We start from the raw sequence: 14,570 nt of genomic DNA, 5'->3' as shown, positions 1-14,570 counted from the left end.
GAATCTTGTCAATTTGGTTCACAACATTCATTTATTAACCTGTATTCATACAAGGTAGGTTGACTGTAGAAACATAAACTTGTTAACCAAAGTGGGTACATAACTGTTTTGGTAAAACCCTTACCTTTTATCTCTACCCTGGGTCTAGTCTAGCACCCGCCCAGTGACTTGGTTGTTGGCAGCAGTGCTTGCATCCTCTTGAAATGTGGAGGTCAGCTTGTATTAAGGTCATATTTCGGGTTTGCCTACAGAGAACCTGAAGGATGGCTCCAAACATGAAACCGAGATGAACGGTTCCCTTACTGACTACCAAGACTCCCAGGGCAAGTCCATCTACTCGTACCGACGGGAGCCCAGCTACTTTGAGATCCCCACTAAGGAGTTCCAGCTGCACCCCAAGCCCCCGGAGACCGAGGTCCATGAGATCCCCACCAAGGACACGGACACCCTGCCCCAGCCCGCCCCCACCACGCCCACACCCCCCGTGGTGCAGAGCCACGCCTCATTCACCATTGAGTTTGATGACTGTACGCCGGGGAAGATCAAGATCAAGGACCACGTCACCAAGTTCTCCTATCGGCAGCGGAAACCGCCAGTCAAAGAACTGGCTGCCACGCCCACTGAGGTGATGTCAGCGGAGAGTAAGGTGGCCGATTGGCTGGCCCACAGCGACATCAGCATGATGAAGAAGAAGACCCCATGCGAGGATGTCTACAGCACAAAGAGTGACTTGCCTCTGCACATAAAGACTCTCAAAGGTGACGGCTCTTAAGACTCTTAAGTTGCTTATTGGCCTGTATTGTTGAATATCCATCTTAATCCCTCTGTCTCTCTGTAGGACACCACCATGACGATGGGACCCTGAGTGACTTTGAGGAACCCACCCTGAAAGGCAAACGGAGCAAGCTTCAGCCAACCACGCCACAGGAGCAGAGCCCTCCACCGGTGAAATCAACAAATGCAACCAAATCACAGAAACCTCCTTACACCCCAGCTCACAAAGAGCCACCTTCCCGCTCTCCACCCCGGGCCACCTCACCCCAACAGGTCCAGGGCAAGCCCGACCCCCAGCAGGCTTTCGTCATCGAGTTTTTTGACGACAACCCGCGCAAGAAGCGGTCGCAGTCCTTCACCCAGAACTCCGCCAACGCCGAATCCTATTCCACCCTCAAGGCCAAGCTGGAGAAGCGGAGGAGCGTGGCCCCACCCGGGGAGAAGGGGGCGGCCTCTCTGGGTCACACCCCACCCACGCAGCAGTTCATCCTCCCACTGAAGGGCCAGGGCCCCAGCAGCACCCAAAAGACCACCATGCTGAAACGGGAGAAGACCGACGACCGGCTCCGCACCAGCGCCTCCTCTGCCTCCCTCTACTCCTCCCGCTCCCCCTCTGCCATCACCATCAGACCCTTCGGTAGCGTGGGCAAAAAGTCCAAGCTGGCCGAGGAGTTTGTGGCCGAGTTCCTGAGGGACTCGAAACGCGGCGTCTCCCCCATCAGTGAGAAGACGTCCCCACCGACGATGGTGCAGACCCCCTCCCGCTTCCACCTGCCTGGCCCTGCCCACTCGCCCCCCGCACCCTCTACTCCTACTCAGCCCGCCTCCCCTGCCAAATTGCCCGTGCCCCTCATGACCTCCCCCCTGTCTCTGGGCCTCCTTAGCATGGAGCTCAAGACCTCCAAGACCTTGAAGAATGAAGAGGAGGACAGCTTGAGTGATGCGGGCACCTACACCATAGAAACTGAGTCGCAGGACAAGGAGGTGGAAGAGGCCCGCACCATGATCGACCAGGTGAGCATACCTTCCCCTTTTCAGCAGAATTTGGCATTAAATAACATATAAATATACATGGAGTTATTGTTCACCAGGCCAGCTTTTACATCTTTACATCTTTTAATATGTAGTAAAAGTATTACAGAAATTAGGGATATTGTCTGGGAAATGGAATAAAAAAAAGTTGGGATAAAACAGGTTGGGCCAGAACAGCTCTGTTTGCAGTTAATATGGCGAGAGTATAAACAATGGTCCTGTTGTCACATGCTACTTACTTATTGGAGGTTTCACCTGTCATCAGTATCAGGTGTTCAATTACTGTTTTTGTCTTGTCAGCTCTCAGCTCAGTTTATGCTGTGAATATTGGTTGCTTGTTAATGTACCTGTGTGTTTATTAAAATTTTATTTGCAGCTTTATCTTTTAGTGGCTTATTTTAGTGGAATGGTTAATTGGTCACACAATAATGTTCCATGAATCGGCATGAGCTAATGTACTATTGAGAAGTTCATCTGTCCAGCTCTGTTAATGTATTTTGTACATCATTAATGAATGTTAACAACTACATTAGTTATTGCCAATACATATTGCAATGAAAACATCAGTCAATGTATTTGTTGATGGTTAACTTACTATCGTTTGCTAATGTATAAATATTAATGTACAAATAGTATAGTTAGTGTTAAAAAATGCATTAAGTAATGAAAAGTTAATCTCATGCTTAATTTATTTGTCCATCATTAATTCATGTTAGCAACTACATTAGTTAATGCCAATTCATGAACCTTATTGTAAAGTGTGACTGGTTAATTTCATTGACCTTATCATAATGATATGTAATACATATTGATTGCAGGCTAATTTACTGTCCATTTAGATTTATTTGCATTTTCGGTGGTTGAATTTAGTGATTTTCATTAATTGGCTTTGGAAGTTGTCTTAATCAACCTGTCTATATAGACATAAGTTGTAAATAGAAATAGAATGTACCTGCATACATGTATATATTTAACATGCAGCAATTTCATTCTTTTAAATAAGTTTCCTCAAAGAGGTTTACAGTGGCTGCCATTTTAACATGGCTGTAATGCAGTCACTTGCTACACCATCTTCCAATCCTTGTGTCACTCCAAGATTGCTGACAATTTAAGCTGGAAAAAATGGGTCAGCCTTTTTTTAACCTAGCTGTGCTACGGTCTTATCAGCTTTGACAGTGCAAACATGGCCCATGTGACTTTCATAAATGTGCTGGAAAGATATGGAGGTCAGGTGGTGCTGAAGAGCTGTGACTCCAATTCAGTCGCTTCTCCTTTTAAAATCCCAGTGCGACACAGACCGCATACCACAAACATCCTACTATATGGTATTATTTTTGGCTGTGATGTCATTGAGAGTGTATGCGTTCTCTCTCAATGACATTACCAAGCACTCTGTTACGCTTTCTGTCGTCTCTGGTGCATGAATAGGTTGTGCCCCTCCGTGACTGTTCAGCATGCTAGGCCCCTCCCTTTCCCCTGTGGTACCCAGGCTAGGCTAACCGCTGCAGCTTGCGGTGAGCCGTCAGTCAAACTCCGTAGCCGAGCGTCTGAATCGCAGATACCACTGGCTTCAAGGGCAGAGCAACTCCTTGAAAGGGTGTTTCTCAAAAGGCCGAAACATTGTTTGGAGCAATAATGAGTACGACAGAGGGGAGGAGTGTGTTAGCAGTTTGGGCTACCAGGGCTTGAGCATCTTGCTACTGGTCTTTGTGAAATTACTAGCTCCTGCTCCTGTCTTTTATTTGTGTGACATTTCATTCTGATTGAAAAGTGCTGTTTTATAAGTGTTCTGTCCTGTCAGTATTCATATTAACGTTTTGTGACAACTTGATGTAATCAAAAATGTTTTGAGTACGCATTTATTAGTACAGAGTATTACAATGAGCTCACGCTAATGTTCGCTGTAGGAAAAACTCAACTTCAGCAGTCAACAAATTGTCAGCTGTCAACATGTTCTGACTTGTAGAGTTAAAGACACTGCCCTCTGCCTGCAAAAGACAGAATGACCATGTTGTGCTGTGATCGAAAGCATGCAGTGGGCTATTTTGGAATCTTAATTACGAGCTAAAAGATATAGACACTCATCCTAAAGCACCACGCAACTTGTGCCTAAAATCCTTGCCATGATTGTCATATCTCTGTGCTTTGAATTATTTTATACTATGAAGACCTGGTCACCACAAAGCTTAACTAATTAAACTACTGAAATTGTGAGATCACCATCTAGCTTATGCTACCTACAGTCATTTTCTTTAATTCACACCGTATGTAATTCTTTATTTACACACTCCAGTTAACATTTTGTAAGCGGCAATAGTACCATTAGCCATGCCAGTGCATTCTGTTTGGCTATAGCAGGCTAAGAAAGGGCTTCTGTTTGCCATGTTCTCTGTGCGCCTTCTACTGTACCCTTTTTGACTACATCAGAGCCCAATGCAACCTCACAACTTTGTCCTGTGCAATGGATTTAAGCAAGCGCGCCAGTTTGTTCTTTCTCATCTTAAGGAATCTTGTGAAAATCAAGTGAAGTTGAATATTGTGTAAGACACAAAAACATTTTTTTACATTGTTTAAACTGAACAGTCAGCACAAAGTGCTGCAAAATGTGATGGTGGTCTGAGTCCCTGTTACAGATTCTCAAACAAGAACTCCTAATATGAACTGGTTGAAACAGCCCTCCTAAGAGGCATGTTAGTTGGTAGCACCAGAACCACTTAATGGATGCAGGGATTAGCCATTCTTGCTGCACACCATGGCCCACTTGTTGACGCTGCCTCGTCTACTCACACATGCTTTGTTTCTGACAGGTGTTTGGTGTTCTCGAGTCCCCCGAGTACACCGGCGGGACTGCGGCACCATATAGGCCCGTAATTAACGATGACAGTGATGAGCAGGCTAGCCTTTGGATTAGCAAGGGTAGTTCTGTGGATCTAAAGGCAGCTCCAGTGCAGGGCTTTAACCCCGTTGCCCTTAGTGGCACCCCCACCGGTCCAGTGCAGGTAACAAGCAACCTGGGCCTAGTGTGTTTTCACCCTCATTGACGCACACTGGGCTCAGCTCCACCGCATCAATCAACCAATCAATCAAATGAGCCAATCAGTTAATCAGGCAGTCATATGCAGAACAGAAGCACAATTCTGCATGCTCTGCTCACTGTTGATTTGACATTGTGTTTCTCCATTGTTCTTTCATCCTTTCCTGGCCATATTGTGTTGTTGTTGGGCTTGACTTGTGCTGTCCTCCTCCTTCTCTGGTTCTGGGTTCTCTATACTGTGGTGAAATGGTCGAGCTGCTTGTAGAGACTCAAATCACAAAAACGACGGTGTCTAGAGGTTGGAATATTTATTTATCTTGTTTATTTGGTTGTTGACTGTGAGTACCCACAGAATCGTTTGTTCCTGACATTGCATAAAAAATGCATTCTCATGACATTCTCATGTGTTTATCGAAATGAAAATATCAAGTATTCCAACCTCTAATATCAGCATTTTTGCTACAGAATACTGCTATAAATTATTAAATATAATTTCACAAAATGTTGAGATGACATTTGAATTGGTTCGAAGACTGGGCGCTAACAATTCTGAAATTGAAACTATTAGAGACTTGAAAATTTCTGTATGAAAAAAGCATTTGGGTATTGGGCATCTAGCAGGCTTTGTGAAATTATTCACATTCAAAATCATCGCCATCAGTGTTGTATATTGTGGGGTTGTATATGTCTGTGGTTGATTTTTCTGTAAGAGTGGTTTGATCTCCACTGTAGGTGCAGCCAGTTGGTCCTGGGCCTCAGGGTGGCCCCAAGTGGGTCTCCCGGTGGACCAGTCTGGCAGATGGCTACGGTGATTCAGGGCCTGAAGCTGGGCTCTTTGACACCCGACCACAGCAGAAGCTGTGTAATAGAGGTGAGCCAAGGGAGGGTTACACTGACTGAGGAAATGGCACCTTTGTTTTTAAGTCACTTGCACTTGTAAGTCACTTTGGATTAAAAGTATCTGCTAAATGACTAAAATGTAAAATGTAATCATGATGAGAATGATCAGTCATGCTTCTCGTTCTTGCTTCTCTGTGCAGATAGGGCAATTGCCCATCAGGCAGTGCTGAACCGAAACTTGGAGAGCACAGAGTCAGAGGGGAGCCAGGGTTCTAGAACCAGACGGCTTCTTCCCCAGGTGCCACCAACCGACAAGACTGAATGTACCACTCCCACCATCCTCATCCGACATGACCCCTACACAGGATACGAGGTCCCCGAGAAGGCATCGGGAACCCCCCGCCAACATGAGAGTGTTCAGAGACTGAGCGTGCAGGACGACCTGGATCCTGACAGCCTGAGTGACGCCAGCAAATCAGACGATGGCTCCATTGTGGAGCGGGGCAGGAAGCTCTGTGTGGGGCAGGCTGAGCGCAGAGCTGAGGTGACGGGTGGAGTAGTCACCAAACCCACCTCCTTTTACATTGGGTCTGACGAAACCCCCTCCATATCTCCGCAAGCACACAGCCCGGTTCTGTCCCAGGCAGAGAGACAGCGGAGCATCCCCCCCAAAACATCCTCGACAACCGTTCTCACCAGACGCCTGAGCAACCACGAGTCTCGAAAACCGGTCAAGCAGAACTCCTCTGCCCCCAACCTCCACTCCCGAGACGAAGACTTGTCGGCCACCAAGGAGCCCCCCAGTTCATTTGTGAGGCAGGAGAGTTTCACCAAAGACTGCACCAGCAATGACTCCCAGGTGAACAGGCTCCCTCACATCTCCATTCACCCCACCGTTGACCCTGGGGACCTCGACAGTGGTGACTCTCACCATGACACACAATCTTTCCTCAAGGAGACTGAGAATGCCCTAGCCGCCCTCGAGGCCAAGTTCCAGGCCCAGGCCCAGGGTCAAGGCCAAGACCAGAGGCAAGAAGGTTCCTCCGGGCCAATAGAGGACTCTCTGTCCGCTGACTCGGACGTGGACACATCCAGCACCGTCAGCTTGGTCAGCAACAAGAATGACCCCCACATGGCCTCCAAGAAGCACTCCACTAACAGTGGCTCACAGAAGGAGAAGTCCTCCTCCAGCTCATCCACCTCAGCCCGCGAGCGCCTGTCGGAGAAGCGCCAAACTCATGGCTCCGACAGCGGCACCAAGGCCGAGCTGGCCAAGCGCTACCAGATGCGCCGCAGCGCTGGAAACCGCGGTTCTCTGGACCTCAGCGACGAGCCCAACCTGCAGTACTGGCCTGACACGGTCTCCTCTGACCACGAGTCTAGCTCCAAGCCCACCACCCGCAAGAAGATCATTCCTCTGCAGAAGGAGGACTCCAGCAAGTCCTCCAAGAAAGTGTACCAGGCACTGACCCGCTCCAACAGCCTCTCCGCCCCTCGGGCTACCCGTGCCTCCATGCTCCGCCGGGCTCGCTTGGGCGATGCCTCCGACAACGAGGGCACCGAGACCGACCGGACCTCTCAGAACTCTGATGCCAATGCCCCTGCTAAGGCCCCAGTGGACAGCAAGAAGCTCTCACGGCTGGACATCCTGGCTCTGCCTCGCAAGAGGACAGGCTCCTTCACCACGCCCAGCGACACCGAGTCCTCCACAGGCAAAGCGGGATTCTCTAACCGCAGCTCCGAGTCCAGCAGCTCTGTACGGAAGGCATCCGTACCCGAGCCCAAGTCGGGGGCGAGGAGGAACTCAGGAACCGGGTTGAAGCAGCCGGTGGGTCGCACCCGCTCCAACGGTGCCAAGTACGCCAGCAGTACAGCCAGCTCCCGACGGAGGCAGAAGGGCTCCGATTACACATCAACGTCGGACGAGGAGTACGACTCCAACCACAGCACCCCCAAACACAAACGCTCCCACTCCTCAGCAGCTACTCAGACGTCCCGGGCCCCAGCGGTGGCCCGGTCGAAGGCCTGCTCCCGTGAATCGGAGGATGATAATAATGATAACGAAGGCGACCCCTTCCAGAACTGGACCACTCACAGTGCTGAGATCGCAAGGTAGCATGCAGACCGAGGCACAGCTAGAGAACTATCTTTTTATACGCTTGTCACAATGGGACTATACTGCAGCTGCGTATGCAGTGGATTTTCTGAGTCTAGGGAGTTGGATTTGTGAAAAGAATGGTACAGGGATGGAAACCCTGGTCGGCCATTTCTCTGTACCTTGTATCCCCATAAACAAAGTACTTTTCGTAAATACATTCAGAATTATTCAGCTTTTATGTGAATGAAGATATATACTAATAATAATAATTACAAATCATAAGAATGCATATGACAGTTGTAAATGAACTCCACTCTATGGAAAATATATATATTTCCCTAAATATTCTTCCCCTTTTCTGCTGCAGCATAGTTTTGTTTAACTGGACTGCAGTCAAACAAAATGCATCTTAATATGTATATCTTTGCATAGACAAGCTGCTGCTTAAGCAAGTCTTGTTTGCCAGATGGCTTAACGGCTTTATGGTTCACTAATTAGAGAGCAACATACATGTACACAGAAATTTTTGAGGTATTGGATGCACTGTGAGTTATAGAAATTCTGGCCTGTTAGAGCTTGTGTTAGACCCTTTGCAGATTACATTCTTCAGTAAACTTGAATGTCGGCTTGGGTAGAGTGCCATTTCTGTCAGCTGTTCAGCTGTGCCAGGTGCCAGACAGGATGTGAGAATTTTGGCTCAATGGATATGCAGTGTTACTACAGTAGATGGCGTGGTTGCTTTATACCTATATATCAGTGGTAATGTGGTGTGTTTGTGTGCATTTGCGTTCATTCCCAGGTTGAGTCAGGACCTTGCTAAAGACCTAGCCATTCTTGCCCGGGAGATCCACGATGTGGCCGGGGATGGCGATGCACAGACCTCCACAGCTGTCATTGAGACCTCGCCCACCTCTGTGCCCAGCACACCTGCCTCCACTATCTCCGCCCGGGAAGAGGTACCATGCCCATGATGCACCCTTCTACCCCACTAACCTGAGCCGGCCACAGCAACACATCATATATTCCACCAAGAACAAAACATGTCCAACTTCAATGACCGCTCTTATTTCTCTGCTGTAAATGTGGTACGGCAATGTTTCTGTTTAAACTGAGTAAAACCACAATGTAACACTGTAGATTTGTGCGGAAGAGAATCTCTGAACACACAATGCGTCAAAAATAAATACTTGATAAAGTGCTCAATGAGTGTACTGTAGATAGATTTTGCATTAGTTGAAGTTTACCCCCCCCCCCCCTTTGGTTTAGCATGCTCTCCTTTTTACAGATTTGAAGCTACTTTTTTTTTTTTTTTTACCATCACCAGCACATGGAAACAAGACTGAAGTCAGCCATTTGTCATATGTTATGATTTTTTTTCTTTCTCTCCTTGTGAACAGAACACAAACCCACCCTCACGAGTCGTCCACTCATCTCAGGTGCAGACTCCATTTCTCCCCCCATTCTGTGTTTTCAGCTCACCCCCCACCCCTCTGTAGTACTGATTGATCATTAGTTTTGCCCTAATGTTCTTAGAAACGGGCCATAGGGCTCTACAGGTTGTGCATAACAGGTTCCACTTGAACCATTTAATCGCTCTCATATCTACAGTCGATGCAGAAATGTCAATCAGTGCTGCCTTGGTGACTTATTTAAGTAAGCCGTTGTGATGCCGTGCTGTGTCTGTTGCCTTGTAGCTAGTCCAGCACATTCCAGAGGCCAGTTTGAATTACCAGAAAGTTCCGCCAGGCTCAACAGCTGTCAAGGACTCTGAAGAGAGTGCGTGTGACCCAAAGCGCCGCGTGTGGAACAGAGAGGAGGTGATCTTTTCACATCCCGTTTTACTGGAAACATAGAGGAAACCTATATATGCACACATTTTTATAGCACCAGTAGTGGATTTAGGTCATGACTGAATAATCTTGGTGCAGCATGATGATTTCTATGCATTTCATTCTCGCCAGGTTATCTTTGACAATCTGATGTTGAACCCAGTTTCCCAGCTTTCCCAGGCTATTCGGGAAAACACTGAGCAGCTTGCAGAGAAAATGAAGTAAGCAAAAAAATGTATTCCATTTTTTTTCCCCCCTGGCTTTGCATATCTTGACACCCATGAAACATGATTTACAGTAGATGCTGCAAGCAGCAGCAGTGATGATAAGAGATTTTGGAGCTTGAGCTGCAAACCAAGAATTGCCAAAATCATTCTGCAAACATGTAATCAAAGTAATTTCTTGAGTAAAAAATCTATGATATGTTAGAAATGTAGGCCACCGTGATACAGCTCCGAATGTCATTGAAAAGTAGACACTGGACCTTGCTGTGCTGCTGTGTTTACTACTTTTCATGTTGCTTATCTGCCTGCTTCCCTGTTCAGCCATTAGGGTTTAACGGTCCTTCTCAGCTGCCTCTTTCTCAGTCTCACTGAGGCCTCTCTAATGTGAAGCTGCTTGGCAGTGCCTTTAGTGGCTGTTACCAAGCTTACTGAAGCAAGAGGGCAACAGAGAGCTTCTGGCTTGGCCAATGGACCAAGACGCTCACCGAATGCTACACAGATGTTTCTGTCTGCCAGTTTATTGCATTACACTTCTTATTTCCCCACATGAACGGAATTGGCTCTTACTACTTGGACTGTAAACCCTCAGAGATGCAGACCGACTCATCAGTCAAATTGGCATGGACCCAGAAATAGTATACAATTATGCTTATTATGCAAAGTTATTTATATTAAAGAGTGAAAATGAAATCAAACTGTTCCTTTCAGAGTCCAATGATGAGCCAAACTGAAAAGAGACATTATTCAGAAAGCCAATGTAGAAGATATTTGGATGTGCAAATGAGATGCTCGTCACCACTGGTTTTGTTATTGACTGCATAAGGATAAAAGTCGGCCATTTAATAAAATTAAAAATAAGTAAATGTCAGACCACACTCATGTCATTTATAAATGTTCTCAGGGTGCTGTTCCACAACAAGACCGAAGTGTGGGAAGAGATTGAAGCGAAGGTCAACGCTGAGAATGAAGTTCCCATTCTCAAAACCTCAAATAAGGTCCTCACCTCTTCCCCTTTTTCTGACATTCAGGACTCTGATTTTAAAACACTCCTCCTCTACAGAGCGATTTAAACCAAAATAATGTTTCAATGTGTCTTGTTTTCTTTCTTTTTGGTTACCAATTTCTTTTTAAATATCATTTCAGGAAATCGCATCCATTCTGAAAGAACTAAGAAGAGTTCAGAAACAGCTTGAAGGTCAGTGCATAAACTAAACATCTGTTTGTATTAATGAGGGGATGACTGTTATTAAAATGTAGATTTTCTTCAAATCAGTGATTTTATTTTTGCATGATATTGTTGAACTGCTATTTGAAATGGAAATATTTCCTGAAATATTTTTTTGCTGCAGCAGTCCATGTACGGGGTGATACTGTACATTATTCTGCTACCTTATTTTCTGTCAAAATGTACAAATAGTGTTCATGTTATTGGGGGGGACCCAAATCATGCTGCAGTACTGGACTATATTAATTACTGGTACTATGTGTCTTTTCCCTTCGTCAGTTATAAACCTGATTATTGAACCAACTGGGACCCTGGAGATGCCAGCCAAGATCGTCCCTACCCCTGCTAACCCCTCAGTCGGGGAGAAGCCCAGAGCACCCTTCAAGGACAGCAGGTCTTCGTCCCAAATCCTTGGGTCCTCCCAGCACGGGGGCGGCCCTTCTGCTGGCCCCAGCTCTGGGCATGGGAGCAGTGCCAATGAGCACGCCAGGGGGCCCATGGTGGGGCCTGGGGGAGAGAGCTTTGCAGTTTGAACCTTCATGCAGGTCGCTCCCTGGTGGTGGCTGCCGCTGCTGCTATTTTGCAATCAGTGTGTACCGTGGACACAATGTATGTGTTATGAGTGGGAAAAGATGTGTTGCTAAAAATTGCACAACAAGGCTAAACTATACAATACACAATATGAAGTTTGCTTGTTCTACTGTCTGTAAGTCTTGTTCAATGAATTGTAAATATGCTTTATCACTGTGGAGCAGTATCTAGGATCTTTGCAATTTTTTGCCAGATTGTGCCAAGAAGCATTGTGGGAGGGGAAGACTCATACCTGCTTTGTCCCTTACCTGCTTTGTTTTCATCTTGCATTTCAGAAAAGAAACATAACCGGTACTATTTGTGTGCACATTCATTTTATAAGACTGCTACCCAGTTAATGCTAACAGCAAACGGCTAGCTATTTTGATGGAACATTCTCCCAAGCCTGTTGAACTGGAAAGGGCTGTCGCCTCTTTATCTCGCAGGGGCTGTGTGCTTGGTTCAAGGGGTACCGCTTTCCTGTTAAAGAATGTCAAAGAAGCTGGCTGATTGTGCATTGCTGACACAGATTTATTTAGAGTTATATTCCTGTTTACAAAATTGCAGAAGAATGGTGTTGTTGGTGCCATGCAGAGTAATTGTATGCTGAGAAACTCATTTGCCTGACTACCCTCAGTGAAGCAGGGGTCAAATTCATTTTGGTGTTTGGGAGTTCTTGTACTGTATAACGTATTAAGATATCTGCATCTGATTTGTTGAATATTGTAAAGCACAGTGGATTGGCATTATACTGTAGATAGAAATTGTATATGAGTTAGAAGGGAAATATGCTACATTTATTGAGTTCTCACGCTTTTTTACTTATTCTAGCTTTGGAGCACAGATGGAGAAGAATGCTTGAGGTTTGGGCACCAGAAAATGTGCAGAGCCTAAATGTACTTGAAGAAAGTGTGGATGTTATGTCTATTGCTCTAAAATGCACCCTGCCATGCCTTTAAGAACATACTATATGTTCCTATTTTACTGCGCCATTGAATAAAATACCCACAATGCAGTTGGTCTTCAGAGTAGCCTGACTCCTTAGAATTTAGAAGCCAGGTTTGTGTCCAGGCTATTCTGTTGTGATTAAGTTGTGCCACTTGGTAGACATAATCCTTATTGTAGCCATTATCTATGAGGCTTGTAAGTTGCAGCTTCAGTTCCTGGCAGTGGGCACCTAAGTTTTACATTTCTGTAGGAGCTTTTGATCATTTCATTGTGTGGTTTAAAATACTTTAAGCTTTAAAACACAAATTTTATTAGCTTCTACGTTACTTGTTTGGGAGGCAGTACTTGTTTCTGTGTAGTGTAGTTTATAATTGGTAAGGCGCGTCTGCATTGCACAAAGCCAAAGAGCACCTTGTTGACCTGACATTTCTGTGTACAACCATACCTACTGTACACTGTATCATTAATGCCCATAAATACTCTACTGATTTGGTGAAGTGAAACTCTGTTGAAACCAATCAGGAAGGAAGCTTCAGTTTCAGCTGTCAGGCCCATGTGTAGGTTTTTCCCCATTTTGCTACTCTGCAGGTGGGTCCAAAACTAACAAAGAAACCTGACTATGCAATTACTGAGAGCATTCCTTATCTTCTCCTTTATGTGATATACTGTATGTACATATAAAGAGCTTATATTTCCTCTTGTCTGCACTAACAGCATACCGCTGTGTCCCTTCTTTGTGTTAAATCTTAAAGCTGTAGCAGTTTGCTTCTCTTTTGGAGAGGGGAATGCGATAAAAAAAATGAATGCGATTAATTCTGTTGAAGTAAAGGATTGGAAGATCTTATGGACTATTCTGTGACAATACAAATGTACCTTATGTCATTTACTGAGGTAGGACTCTTGGATTGTTCACCAAATGTGCACTTCATTTGCACGTCACCTCGTTGTCAGACTAGTTAGTGGGTGGATCAAACGATGAAAGGGTAAATTGAAACGAATTGGGAACACGTCACCTGTGCACTGTAAAAGCCCAGCTGTTAAATATATCCTTTTGGTTTCAGATAAATATATCTTTTTAGTTTCCATATTGTGACTGACTTTGCAAATTCATGTTTTTTTTTTTCTCTTTGTGTTAATATTAAGGCTGCTGTGGAGTTCTGAATTTTCTCTCCCACAAACATTCACGAATGTATTGATGTTAATGTTTCTGTTGTGAATTGCTGGCCTGTCTGGAGCCCCTGTGCTCAGTATCTTTTGTGTCCAAGACCCCTGATTGGTTTGATACTGATGATGCAACTGCTGATGCTAATGTCTGATGTCCTTGCTGGGCTTTTCTTCCTGTGCATGTTACTCAAAATAATACTGTAAAAAAGAGAGAGAAACACAAAGCATTTCAATTCTGTATACCACAACGGTCTCGTATGTTCAATATTGGCTTCTTACTGTTTAGTCACCATTTCCCTGGTATTTTATCCTCTGCAGAAGTTTTAATTTATTTAAGGTTAAGTTCTTCCAGATTTGTTTGTCATTGTTATTGTTATATTTTTTGATAATTATTTTCAAATGTTTTGAAGATGCATATACATATCATTCTATGCTCAATGTAGAAAACATGATTTTACCATGACCAATTTTTTTATTTTTAATAAAATTATCTCAATCATAGACTTTGTCATCTTTAATATCATTGTTGCTCCTTGCTGCTACTGAATTGCATATCACCTAGCAAAGCGTTGTGAGTGAATATGGAACCATCATTGAATATGTCCCAGAGCAACAGACTGCTTTTCACTGATTTGTACTGTGGCTTTTGACAGTAGTGTGCTTCTTGCACTTCTTCACGGTTGGGAAAAAAAAAAAAAACAGCTCAAGTTAGGTTTTGAAACAGCTGGTAGCTGGTTGACCAATTAGACCAGCTCGAGCTATGTTTTTAAGCTGGTCATAGCTGGATTCTACACCAGGGTTGTTACTCAAACTGACCCATAGTCTTTTACTA

General features: G+C 45.1%; 1 protein-coding gene across 1 annotated transcript in view; it reads left to right on the top strand.

Annotated features, from left to right (window-relative positions):
• Nucleotides 1–14,239, top strand: part of cep170ba (centrosomal protein 170Ba) — a 28,799-nt gene extending 14,560 nt beyond the window's left edge. The window contains exons 8-19 of the mRNA XM_061250357.1: nucleotides 252–758; nucleotides 839–1,788; nucleotides 4,614–4,805; nucleotides 5,573–5,711; nucleotides 5,881–7,792; nucleotides 8,578–8,734; nucleotides 9,176–9,214; nucleotides 9,473–9,595; nucleotides 9,740–9,828; nucleotides 10,733–10,826; nucleotides 10,975–11,026; nucleotides 11,336–14,239. Coding sequence (XP_061106341.1) covers nucleotides 252–758; nucleotides 839–1,788; nucleotides 4,614–4,805; nucleotides 5,573–5,711; nucleotides 5,881–7,792; nucleotides 8,578–8,734; nucleotides 9,176–9,214; nucleotides 9,473–9,595; nucleotides 9,740–9,828; nucleotides 10,733–10,826; nucleotides 10,975–11,026; nucleotides 11,336–11,589 — 4,508 coding nt within the window. The 3' untranslated portion in view covers nucleotides 11,590–14,239. The remainder of the gene's footprint in view (nucleotides 1–251; nucleotides 759–838; nucleotides 1,789–4,613; nucleotides 4,806–5,572; nucleotides 5,712–5,880; nucleotides 7,793–8,577; nucleotides 8,735–9,175; nucleotides 9,215–9,472; nucleotides 9,596–9,739; nucleotides 9,829–10,732; nucleotides 10,827–10,974; nucleotides 11,027–11,335) is intronic.
• The last annotated feature ends 331 nt before the right edge of the window (nucleotides 14,240–14,570 follow it).

This window comes from Conger conger, chromosome 1, assembly GCF_963514075.1.
Source record: "Conger conger chromosome 1, fConCon1.1, whole genome shotgun sequence".
In the NCBI taxonomy this organism is placed as follows: Eukaryota; Metazoa; Chordata; class Actinopteri; order Anguilliformes; family Congridae; genus Conger; species Conger conger.
Note: the sequence above shows the minus strand (reverse complement) of the source record. Positions and strands in the feature narration are given on the sequence as shown.